The sequence below is a fragment of the Jaculus jaculus genome, chromosome 3, assembly GCF_020740685.1.
Source record: "Jaculus jaculus isolate mJacJac1 chromosome 3, mJacJac1.mat.Y.cur, whole genome shotgun sequence".
Taxonomy (NCBI): domain Eukaryota; kingdom Metazoa; phylum Chordata; class Mammalia; order Rodentia; family Dipodidae; genus Jaculus; species Jaculus jaculus.
Window position 1 is genome coordinate 134,715,202 of NC_059104.1, and position 17,800 is coordinate 134,733,001.

At 43.1% G+C, this 17,800-nt stretch overlaps 1 protein-coding gene across 3 annotated transcripts in view; it reads right to left on the bottom strand.

Moving 5' to 3' along the window:
* Positions 1-17,800, bottom strand: part of Lrrk1 (leucine rich repeat kinase 1) — a 160,853-nt gene that overhangs the window by 115,540 nt on the left and 27,513 nt on the right. For all 3 annotated transcript variants that reach the window (XM_045145172.1, XM_004658145.2, XM_045145171.1), the window contains exon 3: positions 2,428-2,591. In XM_045145172.1, the coding sequence (XP_045001107.1) occupies positions 2,428-2,591 (164 nt within the window). The remainder of the gene's footprint in view (positions 1-2,427; positions 2,592-17,800) is intronic.

The window sequence follows — 17,800 nt, forward strand, 5'->3', positions numbered from 1 at the left end:
AAACCATTACTTTGCCTTAAATTTTTTCCTCTCTATTTACTAAGAGCCACATTGAGCAATGTTCTCTTTTTTTTGTTGCTTCATTTGTCAAATATAACTTAAGAATTAAAGTTGAGTAGGAAAATTTATTCTACTTTATTTTATTTTTTTGTTTGTACCATTGTCTTTTTTGTTTATTTCAAGATCCTTTCTTTTGCCATTTTCCTCTCTGGAGAACACCATTTAATATTCCATTGAGGGAGGTCTTCTAGAAATCACTTGTCAGATTTTTCTATCATTCCAGAATGCCGTTGTTTGCTTCTTTGTGTTTGTGTGTGTTTATTGGTGCATTTTGCATGTGTATGTGTGTCTATCTGCATGTTTGCATGTGTGTGATACATGTGTGTCCAGGTACACATGTGCATGTGTACGTAGAGGCACGCATGTAGAGATTGATGTTGGGTATCTTCCTCCATCATTCTCATACCACCATGTCTGCTCAGCGCTTATGTGGGTTTTGGTGATCCAAACTGCAGTCCTCCCTCTTGCCCAACAAGGCCTTTGAGACCAAAGCATTTTTCTAAACACCAGGAATGCCCATCTCTCCACCCCTGGAGGATATTTTCTCTAGTTATGGAATTCTGGCTTAATTAACTTTTTTTTTTTCTTTCAGGACTGCAAACATGTGTCACTTCCTTCGGTCTCCATGGGTTCTGATGAGAAATGCACTGCGTTGCTTCTCCCCTGAAGGAAATCACTCTCCCTGGATATTTTCAATTTCGTCTGTTTTGTCTTTTGTTTACATAAGTTTGACAATGATATGTTTGGAAAGTATTTCATTGGATTTCATCCTATTAGGGATTGCTATTCACCCAGATTCTTGTACTTATACACTTATGTCTTTTGCCACTTTGGGGAAGTTTTCAGCCACTATTAGTTTGACTATCTGTTAGTTGTGCTTTTTTTTTCTACTCTCCTGGGACTTTGATGACACGAATATTAGATCTTCAGTTAAAATTCTAACCTGCTTATGGGGATCTGTTGATTTATTATTGTCAGCCCCTCTCTCTCTCTCTTCCTCTTTCCCACTTCTTTTCCATCTCTTGAGTAATTTCTATTGTTCTGCCTCCTGAGTGCAGCACACTCTTTTCTCTGTTCTGAAGGTGAGTGTAACCATGATCCATCCAGGTGTCCCCTATCTATCCATCTAAAATTTCAGTTATAGTTTTAGGTTCTAACATTCCCATCTAGCTCTTCCTTTTATTTCTTTGCTGAGACTTTTGTTTCCAAGATTTTCCATTTTCTTCATTTACCTTCAGTGTGCTAATACTTGTTCACTGAAGCACCTTTATGTTGGCTTGGAATTCTTGTCAGCTCCTCCTCATGTCTGACTCACGCAGCTGCTGGCATCTGTTGTTGCCTGTTGTCGCTGAGTTTGGTGTCTGTCTGCTTCCTGGTCTGAGTTTGTCTGTTTATTAGAACCTACAGATTAGGGACCATATATTTTAAGAGTCTGATGTCATGTCAGTGTTGCATTTAGACTCTAAACTCTGGTAGGTGAAGAGCAGCATCACTTCATTTCTGCCTGGTGGGATGAAAATGCAGGGACTACTCAGAAACAGAGGGAGGGACTGCTGGCGGCTGCTGGGGAGGGCGGGTTTCATGTTCTTGACTGTCTCATTCCTGCCAAATATCCCAGGTGAGGATGGAAGCACACGTCTGCACTGGGAGATGTTACCACCCAGAAGGGATTAAAGTCCCAGTCCCTCAGTTTTCCTGAACTCCCTGGGGCTGGAGAGGATTGGAGCAGTTTTGACAGCCTGGCTCCTGCCAGAGCATGATGGGCTGGAGCTAAAGGCATTCCTGTAATGTTCAGCTGAGGTAGATTGGTTATTGCCTATAAATTTTATATCTTTTCATGCTACTCTTGCCTGGTCTTTATGCTCAAGACTGCAGGCTTTCCTTGCATCTACTGTCTGGGCTGGTAGCTTCTTTAAGCATCTCGCCTGGGATATATAAGGCAAAAAGCCTCATGTGTTTGAATATTTAATTCCCAGCTGCTGGTGGTATTCCAGGAAGTTGTGAAACCTTTATAGAGGAGGTGGAGCCTTGCTGCAGGAAGTGTCACTTGGGTGGGCCTTGAGGTATTACAATCCAGTTTAGCTTGTTACTCTCTCCTCTTCCTCCTCCTCTTTTCTTTCTCTCTTTCTTGTTACCCCTGCTGATGTGATGATATGACATTGGTTTCCTGTTCCTACCATGCTTTCCCTGCAATGATAGACTCTACTCTGGAACTGTAAGCCAAAAGTATACTCTTTCCTTTCCTTAAACTGCTCCAGGCTTGGTATTTTGACTCAGCAAGGAGAAAGTAGCTGAAACATACCCTGTCTCAAAAATCACTAATCATCATCGTTGTCATCAGAGTATCATTCAGGAGAAGTATCTTACCTTCTCCAGCTGGGACGTGCTCTCCTCACAAGCCTCCCTGAGCAGGTGGCGGGCCCTGCTGAGGTCTCTCTGCTTATATGCAGTGTGAATGTCTTCTATTCTGGGGGACTGCACTGGTGAGTCCCCGCCTGGTGCAGACAGTTTGCTGCCCATGTCCCTGGCACCTGTATGGGAGGAAGCACACACAATTGATGATGTGCTCTGGAGAGACATCTGAAGGGTGAACTATCCATGACAAAATTGAGGGAGTTGTAGGAAGAGGAAGGATGGCCCTGGAATGCTGTCAGCTAGCTCCTGTTTCTCAGGGGACTTGCAGCACTTTGGGAAGACCATTCCTGGGGGCAGAAGCATGGCTGTCTTGGGCACAGTTCAGAGGAGTCTGAGGAAGGTGGTGGGCTATCTTTATAGACAGAACTGTCCAGCAAGTGCTGTGGTCCCTGACCAATGGCCATATGGAATTTTTGTGCGATGTTCTTAGCCTCTCACACTGTAACAAAATGCCTGAGATAAATTCCCCTTACAGAGAACAAGTTTATTCTGGCTCATGGCTTTGGAGCTTCTAGGCCATGACTGATGTGGCCATAGCAAATCTGCTCATCTCATGAATGGAGATGGTGGGCAGGCAGAGAGACATAAAGGAGGATGACTGAAGAACTCAACATTATTAGTCATTAGGGAAATGCAAATGAAAACCACAGCAACATACTACCACACTCCCACCAGAATGGCCATACTTTAAAAAGTGAATAATCCCTGGGGCAGCCAGAAAGCACATCCTAGATTAGGTTAGAATGCAAAATGGTATAATTACTTAGTAAATAGTTCAGCTGTTCTTGTAAAAACTAAATATACTCCAAATTACCCATTCTATTCTCAGCTATTCAGCCAGGGTAAGTATGTACAAAAAATTATCCAAAAAATTGTTCATGAGAGCATTACCCATAAAATTTCCAAATGGTAAACAGCTCAGGTGTAAGTTCACAGCTCATAGGAGAAGGGATAAGCAAACCACATGAAAGTAACCATTCAGTAATAAAAGGAGAATAAGTTACTGATCTGTCAGATGACTGATAGTAATCTCAAAGCCATAATGCAGAGTAAAGGAAACCTTGCAAAAATGATGCTAATCATATGTTACTTAAATGCTATGCTAACCAGGATTAAAAACAAAACAAAGCCCACTGGGAGTAGGGTAAGCAGTGAGGTTTATCAGGAAAAGGGAATTAGGACATCATCAGGGAGGATGGTTCCAGATGCTGATGGAGGTTGCCTTGCACAGTGGTGGACTTGTCAAAACTTATGAAAAGCCTAATCAAGTATGCATCTTCCACTTTTATACATTACACATGTTTTACCTAAAAGGCTAACAGAACATGATCAAACCTTTGTCTATTAAATGCATATGTTAGCAGCTAAGGGTGAAATGGAAAGATGTTGGCCACATACTTGGAAATGCATTAGAAACATAAGAAAGTATTTTGAATGGTTTGTAGTAGACTTTGGGTGAAAAGCGTACAGTGTACATTCTTTCAATGAAGTATGTTTGAAGATTTTCATGATAACATGTTGAGGGAAAGGAGAACCATAGAATCAAAATGCACTGGCAGGGTCCACCATGCAGAAAAAGGAACCACAGCCTCACACCACACATGCAGGTTCCACCTTGCAGAAAGGGGAACCACAGCATCACACACACATGCAGGGTCCACCATGTAGAAAGAGGAGCCACAGCATCACACCACACATGCAGGGTCCACCATGCAGAAAGAGGAACCACAGCATCACACACACATGCAGGGTCCACCTTGTAGAAAGGGGAACCACAGCATCACACCACACATGCAGGGTCCACCATGTAGAAAGGGGAACCACAGCATCACAACTCACATGCAGGGTCCACCATGTAGAAAGAGGAACCACAGCATCACACCACACATGCAGGGTACACCATGTAGAAAGAGGAACCACAGCATCATACCACACATGCAGGATCCACCATGAAGAAAGAGGAACCACAGCATCACACCTCACATGCAGGGTCCACCATGTAGAAAGAGGAACCACAGCATCACACCACACATGCAGGGTCCACCATGCAGAAAGAGGAACCACAGCATCACACCTCACATGCAGGGTCCACCATGCAGAAAGAGGAGCCACAGCATCACACCACACATGCAGGGTCCACCATGCAGAAAGAGGAACCACAGCATCACACCTCGCATGCAGGGTCCACCATGCAGAAAGAGGAACCACAGCATCACACCTCACATGCAGGGTCCACCATGCAGAAAGAGGAGCCACAGCATCACACCACACATGCAGGGTCCACCATGCAGAAAGAGGAGCCACAGCATCACACCACACATGCAGGGTCCACCATGTAGAAAGAGGAACCACAGCATCACACCACACATGCAGGGTCCACCATGTAGAAAGAGGAACCACAGCATCACACCACACATGCAGGGTCCACCTTGTAGAAAGGGGAACCACAGCATCACACCTCACATGCAGGGTACACCTTGTAGAAAGGGGAACCACAGCATCACACCTCACATGCAGGGTCCACCTTGTAGAAAGGGGAACCACAGCATCACACCTCACATGCAGGGTCCACCATGCAGAAAGAGGAGCCACAGCATCACACCACACATGCAGGGTCCACCATGCAGAAAGAGGAACCACAGCATCACACCTCACATGCAGGGTCCACCATGTAGAAAGAGGAACCACAGCATCACACCACACATGCAGGGTCCACCATGTAGAAAGAGGAACCACAGCATCACACCACACATGCAGGGTCCACCATGCAGAAAGAGGAACCACAGCATCACACCTCACATGCAGGGTCCACCATGCAGAAAGAGGAACCACAGCATCACACCACACATGCAGGGTCCACCATGCAGAAAGAGGAGCCACAGCATCACACCACACATGCAGGGTCCACCTTGTAGAAAGGGGAACCACAGCATCACACCTCACATGCAGGGTCCACCTTGTAGAAAGAGGAACCACAGCATCATACCACACATGCAGGGTCCACCTTGTAGAAAGGGGAACCACAGCATCACACCTCACATGCAGGGTCCACCATGCAGAAAGAGGAACCACAGCATCACACCTCACATGCAGGGTACACCTTGTAGAAAGGGGAACCACAGCATCACACCTCACATGCAGGGTCCACCTTGTAGAAAGAGGAACCACAGCATCATACCACACATGCAGGGTCCACCATGTAGAAAGGGGAACCACAGCATCATACCACACATGCAGGGTCCACCTTGTAGAAAGAGGAACCACAGCATCACACCACACATGCAGGGTCCACCATGCAGAAAGAGGAGCCACAGCATCACACCTCACATGCAGTGTCCACCATGCAGAAAGAGGAACCACAGCATCACACCACACATGCAGGGTCCACCATGTAGAAAGGGGAACCACAGCACCACACCACACATGCAGGGTCCACCATGTAGAAAGAGGAACCACAGCATCATACCACACATGCAGTGTCCACCATGTAGAAAGGGGAACCACAGCATCACACCACACATGCAGGGTCCACCATGTAGAAAGAGGAACCACAGCATCACACACACATGCAGGGTCCACCATGTAGAAAGAAGAACCACAGCATCACACCACACATGCAGGGTCCACCATGTAGAAAGGGGAACCACAGCATCACACCTCACATGCAGGGTCCACCATGTAGAAAGGGGAACCCAGCATCACACCACACATGCAGGGTCCACCATGTAGAAAGGGGAACCACAGCATCACACCACACATGCAGGGTCCACCATGTAGAAAGAGGAACCACAGCATCACACCTCACATGCAGTGTCCACCATGCGTAGCACAGGATGAGCTTTACCATCCACTCAGAAAACCCCTGCTCTGTAGAAAGGCACAGCTAAGGTGCTTACAGAGCTTAGCTCTTAGGACCATGCAGCATCTTTGAAACATACCCTAAGGTATGATTGGCACCATATCCTAGGTGACTCTTCTGAAAAGGCTATGAAAATCATGATGCTCAGACACACCTGACGTCACTCCTGAAGGAGAGCTTGTGGATTTGAGTGGAGATTAGTAGGTCCTTTGGCTGAAGAATTTTGGGAAGACAGCAAAATGCTTTATGTGTAAGTGGTTATACATGTGAACAAGGCAGATTCACTTTCCAGTGCACACAGCCACAGCACTTATTCATTATTCACAGCTTGAGACCCTGAGACAGCTCAGAGCAAGCAGGCCACTGATAGAAAGGCCATTAGTAGGGGGGAGAGAAGAATTCACTGTGGTGCTTTCCAACGAAAGGAGGCACTTGGTGCTGTCCTGAGTCATGCTATGGAATTAAACAGATAGTGTCCTTACCTAGTAAAAGCAAGTGGGTCTGTACTTGTCTATACATGCAAGAGTGTAAACTGGCATAAATTACTGTCATCTGCTCCTGTTAGGAACATTAATGGAAACAGTTATGCCAAGGAAAGGGATAATGTGAAGATGGGACTTAGGTCATGTGTCGGTGATACGAAGTTTTCATATATGTGAAATTCAAAGTGATTTTATTTTAACAAGGTATTTATTTATTTCAGGGGGGGGGGAGAGAGGTTGACAGAGAGAATGAGCATGCCAGGACCTCCAGCCACTGCAAACAAACACATGTGCCATATGTTTATCTGGCTTATGTGGGTACTGGGCGATTAAACCTGGGTCCTTAGGCTTCCCAGGCAAGCACCTTCACTACTGAGCCATTTCTCCAATCCTTGACATGGTTTTTAAATAATGTCTATGTGTGTCATTGTAATGGAGAAGGAACACAGATCTAGAAGCTTCTCTTCTCTTGACATTGTTCAAGGTTGGAAATTTCAGCTTCAAACCTGATTTTCTTAAGTTGCCTGGGCATCACAAGCCCATTCTTATGAACCTTATAAGCCAGAGCTCTTATCTGATCAAACTGTTAGAAGGACATTAATGCATATGCATTTAATTTAATCTGACAATCTCATTTAATTTGCATAAATGACAAACACAATATTTAACCCTTATTTAAACTGAGAGAAAAATGAGCATAAAGGATGAACTGTGAGGAATTAATGGTAGAATTCAAACAGATTCCATGCATTAGTTCCCAGATTTTTTTTTTTTTTTTTTTTTTTTTGGTTTTTCAAGGTAGGGTCTCACTCTGGTTCAGGCTGACCTGGAATTAACTCTGTCATCTCAGGGTGGGCTTGAACTCATGGCGATCCTCCTACCTCTGCCTCCCGAGTGCTGGGATTAAAGGCGTGCGTCACCACGCCCGGCTTAGTTCCCAGATTTTTAATAAGAGAATGATAGAGCTGATTTAGTTAAAATGGTTAGTAAATTACACATGTAATAAAAGAACACGGACTCAGTGAAAAATAAAATCATACAGAAAACATGGTAGCGCTTCCATACAATGATTAAACACTTTTCCCTAGAGGGAAAGATTTTCACAGAATTTTCTCCTTTCTACAAATACTAGTTTTATATCAGAGAATTTGTTACTTTAAATTAAACTTAAAACACACTGAAGCATGTTTGAAATTGTTCATTTAATTGTACTTATTATTTATACCTATTTAAAAATATTGTTCAACATAGCGAAAGATCACATTTCTAAAGGGATTCCTCAGACATACTTAAAATTTATCTTAAAATACAGATCTCCCAGGCTTCAGAGATGGCACAGCGGTTGAGACACTTACCTGCAATGCCTAACTACCCAGGTCTAATTCCCCAGTGCCCACATAAAGCCAGATGCACAAAATGGTGCATGCATCTAGAGTTCATTTGCAGTGGCTAGAGGCCCTGGCATACCCATTTTCTTCCTCTCTCACTCTCTTTTTGAAAATAAATAAAATATTTATATATATGTAGACCTCCCAAATTTATTCTAGCCCAATAAGGCATTAATGCTTGAGGAACTAATCTGAAAGCAATAGAACATTTCAGTAACTTAGTTTTGAATTTAAAAATTTTTCCTTTTTATTCTTTTTTTGTGAGCAATAGGGTCTCGCTTTAGCCCAGGCTAACCTGGATTTCACTATGTAGTCTCAGTGTGGCTTCAAACTCATGGTGATTCTCCTACCTCTGCCTCCTGAGTGCTGTGATTAAAGATATGTGCCACCACTCCCAGCTCTCATTCTTTTTTAAAAGTTATTTATTTATTTTAGAGAGAGAGAGAGAGAAAGAAAGAGAAAGAAAGAAAGAAAGAAAGAAAGAAAGAAAGAAAGAAAGAAAAAAATGGATGCACCAAGACCTCTAGCCACTGGAAACAAACTCCAAACGCATATACCACCTTGTGCATCCAGCTTTATGTTGGTGCTGGCAAATTGAACCCAGGTCTTTAGGCTTTGCAGGCAAGCACCTTAACTGTTGAGCCATCTCTCTAGTCCCTTTTCACTTTTTATAAGTTGTCTCATTTTTCTTAGATAGCAATCAAAGTTTCCAATACATACAACTATAAACAAGCAAGTTGTTGCTCTTAATGCATATTAACATGCTTGGCCAAATACTTAGCTAAGTAAAAGAAAAGAAGGTTAAAGAAAAAGTATGTTTTCTGGTTATTGTTTTGTACATGTGGCCTGCTGGATTTTAGCAGAGTCCTTTAGAAGTAAGAAGAAGAGAGGGAAGAATATAATAGCGTCTGGCTAGGGTTAGGAATATCACACATGCAGAGTTATTTACAAATGCGAGAAACATCTAAAGTAGCTCTGAGTTCTGAGTGCACACTTCTGGTTGAGGACAGATGTTTTGTGCATTCAATATTCTGGACATGGATGATAAATTAAAGTTCATTATGTAAGTATCAGGTAAAAGAAATAAAATATTTTAAAACTTGAGGAAGGTGAGCGTCATCTTGCCTTTGACACTCACCTTCAAGATCACATTCTATTCACAAGTCAACATTTTCATTCAGACACATGCATCATATTGTCAGCCCTTGCTAAGAGAAGGGGGTTTAGTTACCAGTAACTCATCCTCTAGGTACCACTTCCAAAATTCACATTTTAGAAAAACTAAATTACTCTGATAGTAGAAAAACTGGTAGAAATTATTCTCATCAGTCAGTAGTTCGGAGCAGTAGTAATATGGAAGTCCACAAATAGGGCAGAGTGACTCTTGGGGACGGGACCACTTATCCAGTGGTCCCTTGTGCCTTCAGACCCATTGCAGAAGACACCTCCTTTGTCTGTCTATCTCAGTGTCATTCTTACCTTTGCTTGTAGAACAAGATAGGTAATATCTCCTAACACAGTAACTGGAATACATGTTCTACTCTTTTATTCTACAAATACAGAGCAATGCAGAAGTGATATAAAAAATGGCTTTAAATCTCTAAGATCTCATTTTGACTGTGTGTGTATGTGTCTCCTCTCATCTCCATCAAAATGTGTGGCATCCTCACAGTTCCAACATATTTGTGACAGTAAAGACGCTACAACTTTATTGGCACATCTCTGGCACCCTTTCCATCAACAGAGCAGCAAAGAGAAAAACTGACCCATCACTCACTGCCACACAAACACAAGTACGCCTTAGGATGCTACCAACCTGACCAGAGCTGTTTAATGACCTTCCTGGGCCTTCCTCCACTGTCTGTCCACGTAGCCACAGCGTCCAGACGGAGGGCTGGGCTTCCTCAGCAGGGACACCCTCTCTGAACTTCGGGGCTCACCTTTGTGGCCCTGGCTTTTTAGTGGCCTTCAGTGAGCACAGCAGGATGCTTCTCTCTTCCCCACATGCTACTGGAAGGATTTAGCCTCAGCAGCAGTTTTCATCACTGGGTCACATTACGGTGAAATCCAACCCTTTATTTCTTTGGGAGAAGAGGCAGAGAACGCAGGGTGTGGAGGCAATGCAGGGTGACCCTCTGAGACAATTCTCCCTGGCTCCAGATGGCCAGTATTCAGCCCCAGCCTGCTGGCAGCTGCGCCAGGCAGAATCAGCAGGGGCCGGGCTGGGAGCTTGCACACCAGATTTAGCTCTGAGGTAAGTGGAGAGCGAGGCTCCTTCCAGCAAAGCTTCCTGACACAAACTTAACCTCTTTGGCTATTCTCACCAAGTCTTTGGATATGCAGACTTTCCTGTAGGGTGAGGGGAAATCACATGGAACGATAGTATGCTCTTTGCTAATAAAAATACAATCAATCATAAGATGCCATGTTATGTCACATGTCACAGTGAAAATGGAAAGGCTTATAATGTTTTATAACTGAAAGGCCGAATGTGGTGAAACTGGCATAGGCTACGGTGCATTTGCCATTGTTGGAGGCCTCACAAATGACATGAGTATCTCAGAAAGCAATAATCCTGTGAAAGTCCTAAAAGTAGGTTCAAGTGGTGTGTCTGTGGTTTTCTCTCCTAGGAATGAATCTGCAGGATAACAGTACAAAGAGATCCTGAGCTGTAAGGCTACTGCTAAGACACTTGTGACAACCAAGGAAAAAACCTGCCAATCAGGGGCATGACCAATGCCAGGGACATAACAGTGAAGTGACATCTGAGGCTCTGCCTGAGGCTCCTCACAGGACTGGGTTTGGTTTATGTAACTGAATGTAATGCTTCCAGCCCTGCCCTGAAGATGTGCTGGCCATCATTCTGCAGATGTGAGAAGGAAGACATTGGTCCAGAAAGTTCTAGAACTAGAAATGGGCAAGGCAAGAGCAGAAGCAGACTGACTCCACAGACCATGGCATCTCCATGAATCTGCTCTATAATGTAAGACCTCCTAGGACTTCTAAATGAGAGATTGTTAGGCAAAATAATTATGAAGACTGAAAAGTGTGAAAGCTAAAACACAGAGCTGGGGACACCTTTACATTCTGTAAGTGTGGTGATTATCAATCACGTGTACTTGATTATATTGGAACATGCCTAGGAAAGGGGGAAAGTTCTGCATGTCTGAGAGGATGTTTCTGCAGACCACTAAGGAGGGAAGACCTTGCCTCAGGGTAGGGAAGGTTACTTGCATAGAGGCAAATCAGGACTACATGGAATAAAAGTTAAAGCCTACTGTGCTGGCTCTCTGCTTCCTGTCAGCCATGATGCGAGCTGCTCTGTGCCGCCATGCTTTTCTTGCCATGAGGGATGGAACCATGAGCTAAACATACTTCTCCCTTGTGGGTGTTTATGTCAGGCATTCTGTGACAGTGATGAGAACGCTCACAAGTGCCAGCACTCAAGAAAAACATACAGTAGGAAACATTGACTGAAATCGTGGGAAAACGTTTATTTCAGATTCATAGATTATGTGTGATTAAATTTTGGGGGGGATATCAAAAAAGGTGGTTCCAGGCTAAAGGGATGGCTTAGTGGTTAAGGTGCTTGCCTACAAAGCCAAAGGATCAAGGTTCAATTTCCCAGGACCCATGTAAGGCAGATGCACAAGGTGGCACATGTGTCTGGAGATTGTTTGCAGGAGCTGGAAGACCTGACATGCCCATTCTCTCTCTCTCTCTTTCTGTCAAATAAATAAATAAAAATATTGAAAATTACAGACTTCTGCCTGAACAGGGACTTGAACCCTGGACCCTCAGATTTAAAAAAAAGGAGGTTCCTAATGATTATATACCATATATATAGTCTGTTGTTTTTGTTACAAGAAACTGGTCTGCCTGCTCCTCCCTGCCTCCCCTCCCTTCCCCTCTACATTTAAAAATAAAAGCTGAAGAGTAAAAAAGAGATAGTAGTAGTTGCCTTTAACAGGGGAAATAACTGAGATTTTTTTCTATTGGTGTTTTCCCTTTAGTTTCTAATATATATCTTTTTTTTTTTTTGCAATGAACTTATACTGCCTTTGAAACTAATACATATAGTATTGAGCCAAACAGTGGGCTACTTTCAACCTGGCTTACTGAAGCAGTCTGTGTCAGGATTATCTTCATGGAAGCAACTGTTTGCTTTTAGTTACACCAACTCCTGACTGTCCCTCTAGAAAAAACAGACAGAAAGCAAGACAATCTTGTAGAACTATCATTTATACAGGTGTCCCAGATTAAAAAAAAAAAACAAAAAACTGTGGTAATGGTTAGTCATCAGTGCCAAATTGTCTGGAGTTTAGAATCACCCTAGGGTGTTTCCAGAGAGTATTAGCTGAGGAGGGATGAGCCACTCTGGATGTGGACAGGAAAATCCCATGGCCTGGGGTTCCAGACCGAATAAAGAGGAGAAAGTGAGCTGAGCACCAGTTTTCGTTTCAGCTTACTGGCTGGGACCAGCTCTCTCATGTTCCTGCCATCACAGCCACTCTTGCTGCCATTTCTTCCCCATCATAATGGACTGTACCCTCAGACTATGAGCCAAAGTAAATGCTTCCTTCCTCACGTGCCTTTGCAGCATTTGGTCACAGCCACGAGAAAAGGAGCTAATTCGGAGGCCTGTAATGAACACGTGTCAGCAGGGGTGTCATTGGTTCAGCCCTACCGGGTGCTCTGGGGATTGCCTGGCTTACATCGCCTTCCCCCAAGACCAATGCAAGACTGGACTTCTCACCGGTACCTATCTACCATGTGGTGGGAAGGGCTGGGGGTGGTTCAAGAAGCTGCCCTCACCCAGATCCCAACAGCAGCTAAAACTTGGATTTGTGCCACCAGAGCCTGACTTGCGTTCTAGGCTGCGTGCTCCCGACCAAACACGGGACTCTTAGTCAACATGTGACATGTATGACAAGGACATACAAACTAAAAGGTGAGAGGATCTTGTCTCAATAGATGGAAGGCCATAGAGGAAAGGGAAAACGGGTCCTCCACGAACTTCTTGCAAAAGCAAAAGGGAAACAACAAAACATATGTGTGGAGATGAGTTCTCTCCTAAATTTAGTTCCTCTTCCAAAAATTCACTTACTCATTTGCTATAGAGATATTTAATCCCTCTTAGTGCTGAGCCTGGGGACAAAGCCTGCTGAGACAGGCAGAAATAGCCTGAAGTAATGCCATATTTTTCCTAGAGTTTACTTTTAAAAAATGGCGACAAAACCTCTGCCCACTGCTCAACTAGAGATGCTTGAAGGACTTGTGGAGGTCAGCGAACAAGAGCTGACTTGATCAGAAGAAAGAAGGAAATGGCCTGAGAAGATGAAAATCACACAAAGAAGACAGTTCTTTTATTCAGCATCCACAAACACAACATAAAATGGTATGATTTGAAGAGACACAGCTGATAGATGATTATGGTTATAAATAATGGAAGATTAGGATACCCTTTGACACAGCAATCTTGTTTCCTGGGAACTGACCCTAACAGAATAATTCCACACATTTGAAAAAAGGAAAAACTATGCTGGCGTTGAGGAGATGGCTCAGTGGTAAAAGGTGCTTGTTCTGCAAGAATGTGCCCCCTGGTTTGATCTCCAGTACACATGTAAAGCCAGATGCAAAAGTGGTGCATGTGTCTGAATCCCGAAGGGACAATGGCAGTGGCAGGCAGGGTCAGAAGAATTCTGAAGCACATGGAGTCAGCTAGTCTGGCCTTGCCAGTGGTAAAAACGACAAGACAGAACCTGTCGCCAAACAAGGTGGAAGGAGAGGCCCAACACCCCAAGGCTGTCCTCTGAACTCCACATGTGTGCACATACATGTGTGCATGCACACACACACATAAGAAATCACACACATACACACATAAAAAACACTGTGTAAAGCTGGGGTTGTACTGGAGTAATAGAATATGTACTTAACATGGACTCCCCAGCACAACCACCTTAAACTACTATAATAAATAAATAACAGTAAGGGGAAAAAAGTAATAGGTACAAATATGCAGATTACAGTCTTGTTTAGTATTCTAAAGAATGGTGGTTGTGACAATTATGTTACGCATTACAGTGGACAAATTGATTACACTGCTCTTTCTTATATGGAAGAATTCCAAGTCATCTTCTCAAAACTCTTCTCTATCTTCCAGTCATTTCTTTGTTGGTTCTAAAATGACAAAACTGTTCTTTTTAATATGCTTTTCCAATTGAAGTCAATTTTCTAACAGAACCTAATGTCCCTTTAGCAAAAATGGGCATAAAAGCAGGCAGAAAATAATAAGAGGAGATCATTTAAGACGAGACACAAAGATTTTTTTCTAGTGGCATTTTCTACTGAGGAATGTATTAAATAAAACATGGGGGGGGGCAGAAATAGGCCTGTATTTAAGTGATCAGAATTGGGTTCAAGCCCCAGCTTGACTCATTTATAGCTTCCTGGATTTGAAGCTTACCATTTTGCAAAGAAGAAAATGACACCCATGGGAAGATAATGCACAACGCATAGCTAATAAGCCAATAGCAAGACCGGGTGGGTATACAGAAGGGCAGGCTCCTTCCTCTCCTAGGAGTCAGTTAACTGTGCCCACATTTCCTCTGTGGATCCCCAGGTTTCCTCCCTTTTCTGGAAGGGTCTCCACTCCTTCCCTGCTTATTGGCATTCCCCTCCTTCCTGAGAACCCAGCACAGATGTTGCTCCTCAAAGACGATGTGTAGAATTTCTCCATGGGCTTCCTTCTCCTTCCTCTATCTGCATGTGGTCTGACCTAGATCCTGGCTTGTCTGTCCATGTCCTTCTCTGCCCAGTGCTTCTCACAGGTCACTCATCGCCATGGACATCTAGGTACATGGCCTACATACAACAGGCCCTCGCTGCCTCCTTCCACCTGCTGATGCTCCAGCGCTCTCTGCATGTCAGGAGGTTCAGCTATAATCTTGCCTACCTGCAGCACCATGTAGTATAGACCAGGAGCACATTCTCCTGGTCAAAGGCAAGAATGATACTTCCATGCTCCTTTTGGATTTTGCTAAGAATAGATTTTCTTTACTGCCACACTCCCCCAATCCCTACCATGGCAAGTCAGATTGTTTCAGTACAACATTCGCAGATCTCATATCAGGGAAAAGTTCTATTTCAAGATGATATTCTGGGGCTTTCCAATTCATACAAGAATCTGAATCCTTAGTCATCCACACTGCTTAGAAACATATGGCTATAAAGCGTGCCTAAAGAAGGAGAACCCATAGCAGAGTTTCAGAGGGGTCCAGAGCAGTGGGGCCACAAAGTGACACCTTACCTGTTATCCCTAAACTTCCCCTTGTCATCTGCATCCTGCTGTGGGCCCCTGGCATCCTGTCTCCTTCTTTCTGTCACAAAACTGGTGGCCATAACAGCACCTCATTCAAGAGGTTCATGGTCAGGATCACATGAATAAGGGCATGGAAAGTGCTTCAAACACTGTTCAACCCTTACTAGACTCTAGATAAGTGCTATACGAATCTGTAAACACTATGAAGTCTGGGGTTCTCCTCTTACTCCTCAGGCATCTGAGCTCAATCATGTCAATTCAAATGGACAAGATGGTGGCCTTGGGATATTACTTGCTTAGCTTAGGGTCATATGTGAGTGAAGTCAGTAAGTAGAAGCCAGTGAGTCACATCTAGCACAAGAGAGTTCTAGGAGTAGAGGAAAAGATGGGTCCAAACTTCCTAGTCAAAGTTGTTACAGCCTAAGGACCCAGGTTCAATTCACCAGGACCCATGTAAACCAGATGCACAAGGTGGCGCTTGTGTCTGGAGTTCATTTGCAATGGCTGGAGGTCCTGGCACACCCATTCCCTCACCCTCTCTTTCTCTCTCTCACTCTAATAAATAAAATAAAAATTAAGAGTTGATCTTAAGTGTTCTCAACACACACACACACACACACACACACACACACACACGCACGCACGCAACTATTTTACATGACGAATGTGTTAATTAACTTGATTGTAGTAATCATTCCACAGTGTTTACATATAATAAATCACTATGATTTACATCATAAATATATACACTTGTTATTTGACAGTTATATCTAAGTAAAGTTGGGAGAAATAAAAATGCTGTTATGGGGTCAGCTAAGGTTCAAATGAGTTCATTTCTAGAATGAATTAGAGTTCATTTTGGTAAATGAATCTTATTAAAATATCTTGCTTAAAGCTACAGAAAATGCCCAGTAAACTTTCTGAGGACGAGGTAAGCTTTATGATCGATGTAGTTTCCAATCCTGGTGGTAATATTCAGAGCCGATTACCTGGTTAATCATAGCAAAAATTCTTGAAAAGTATTATGGTTTGAATCTGAAATGTCTCCCAAGTGGCTCGTGTTTTGAGCCCTTGTTCCCCACATAGTGGCCTTGTGTTGAGGGGCTACAGAACCTCTAACAGGTCGAGTCTGGCCAGTGGAAGTGGGTCATTAGGATTTGGCTTTGCCTGGGGACAGTTCTAATAGGTACATGGTCATGAGAATCAGCCTTCTATCATGTCTGGGTTTTATATTATGATTTGACCTTGCTCACTCCCAGATGGGTTTAACTTAGTCAGTTTCCTCAAGTTTTGTCAGTTTTAAAGTTTATACTTAAATACTTGATTCATCTGGAATAGATTTTGGTGCAGAAGAGAGGAATTGACATGGTTTCCCATGCTGTTACCCAACAACCCTGGTAAAGCAAAAACTGATGCCCACTTAAGCCCATATGGATTTGGGCTTCTGCTTCTTTCTTTCTCTGGTCTTTATTCTTCAACCCTGCTCATGAAGGTGGCTTTGGAATAAATCCTGTCCCTTCTTCCTCCACCCAAACCCTCCCTACTTGAGTTTTCCTGGCTATTCTTTTTTTAAAAAATATTTTTATTTTTATTTATTTATTTGAGAGAGAGACAAAGGCAGACAGAAAGAGAAAGAAAGAGAGAGAGAGAGAGAATGGGTATTCTAGGGCCTCCAGTCACTGCAAACAAACTCCAGATGCATGTGGCACCTTGTGCAACTGGCTTACGTGGGTCCTGGGGAATCGAACCAGTATTCTTAGGCTACATAGGCAAGCACCTTAACCAGTAAGCTATCTCTTCAGTTCCCCAACTATTCTTAATGAGTTTATTTGTCTGGATAAAATTCAGTGTATATATTTTTTGTGTATCCAAAGAATTCTTGGTTGTATTTTAATAGCTCTTTAACTGAATTACAAAATCAACTGACAGAGAATTGGCAATATAAGTGCTTACAGTATTAAGAGAATCAACAATATTAAGCTATCCTGTATAAGAAGATAGTCCATTTCACTAACTTAAATGTTCTCTATGTCCAGAGTTTTAAGTTTTCTTCAAGTAGATACCATTATTTATTCATTTATACAAATTTTGTATTTGGACCATTCATTTTAAGTAAGGGTTTTTTTTTTTTAATTTAAAAGCAAACCATTTTTTCTTATAGCCCCTTGAACATCCAAAGTTTCAATCGCAGCTTTCTGTGTTCTTAAGAGGATCTTGATAGGGCATGTGAGGGTGTGATAACAAGGCATTGTCCACATGAAGAGCTTAACAA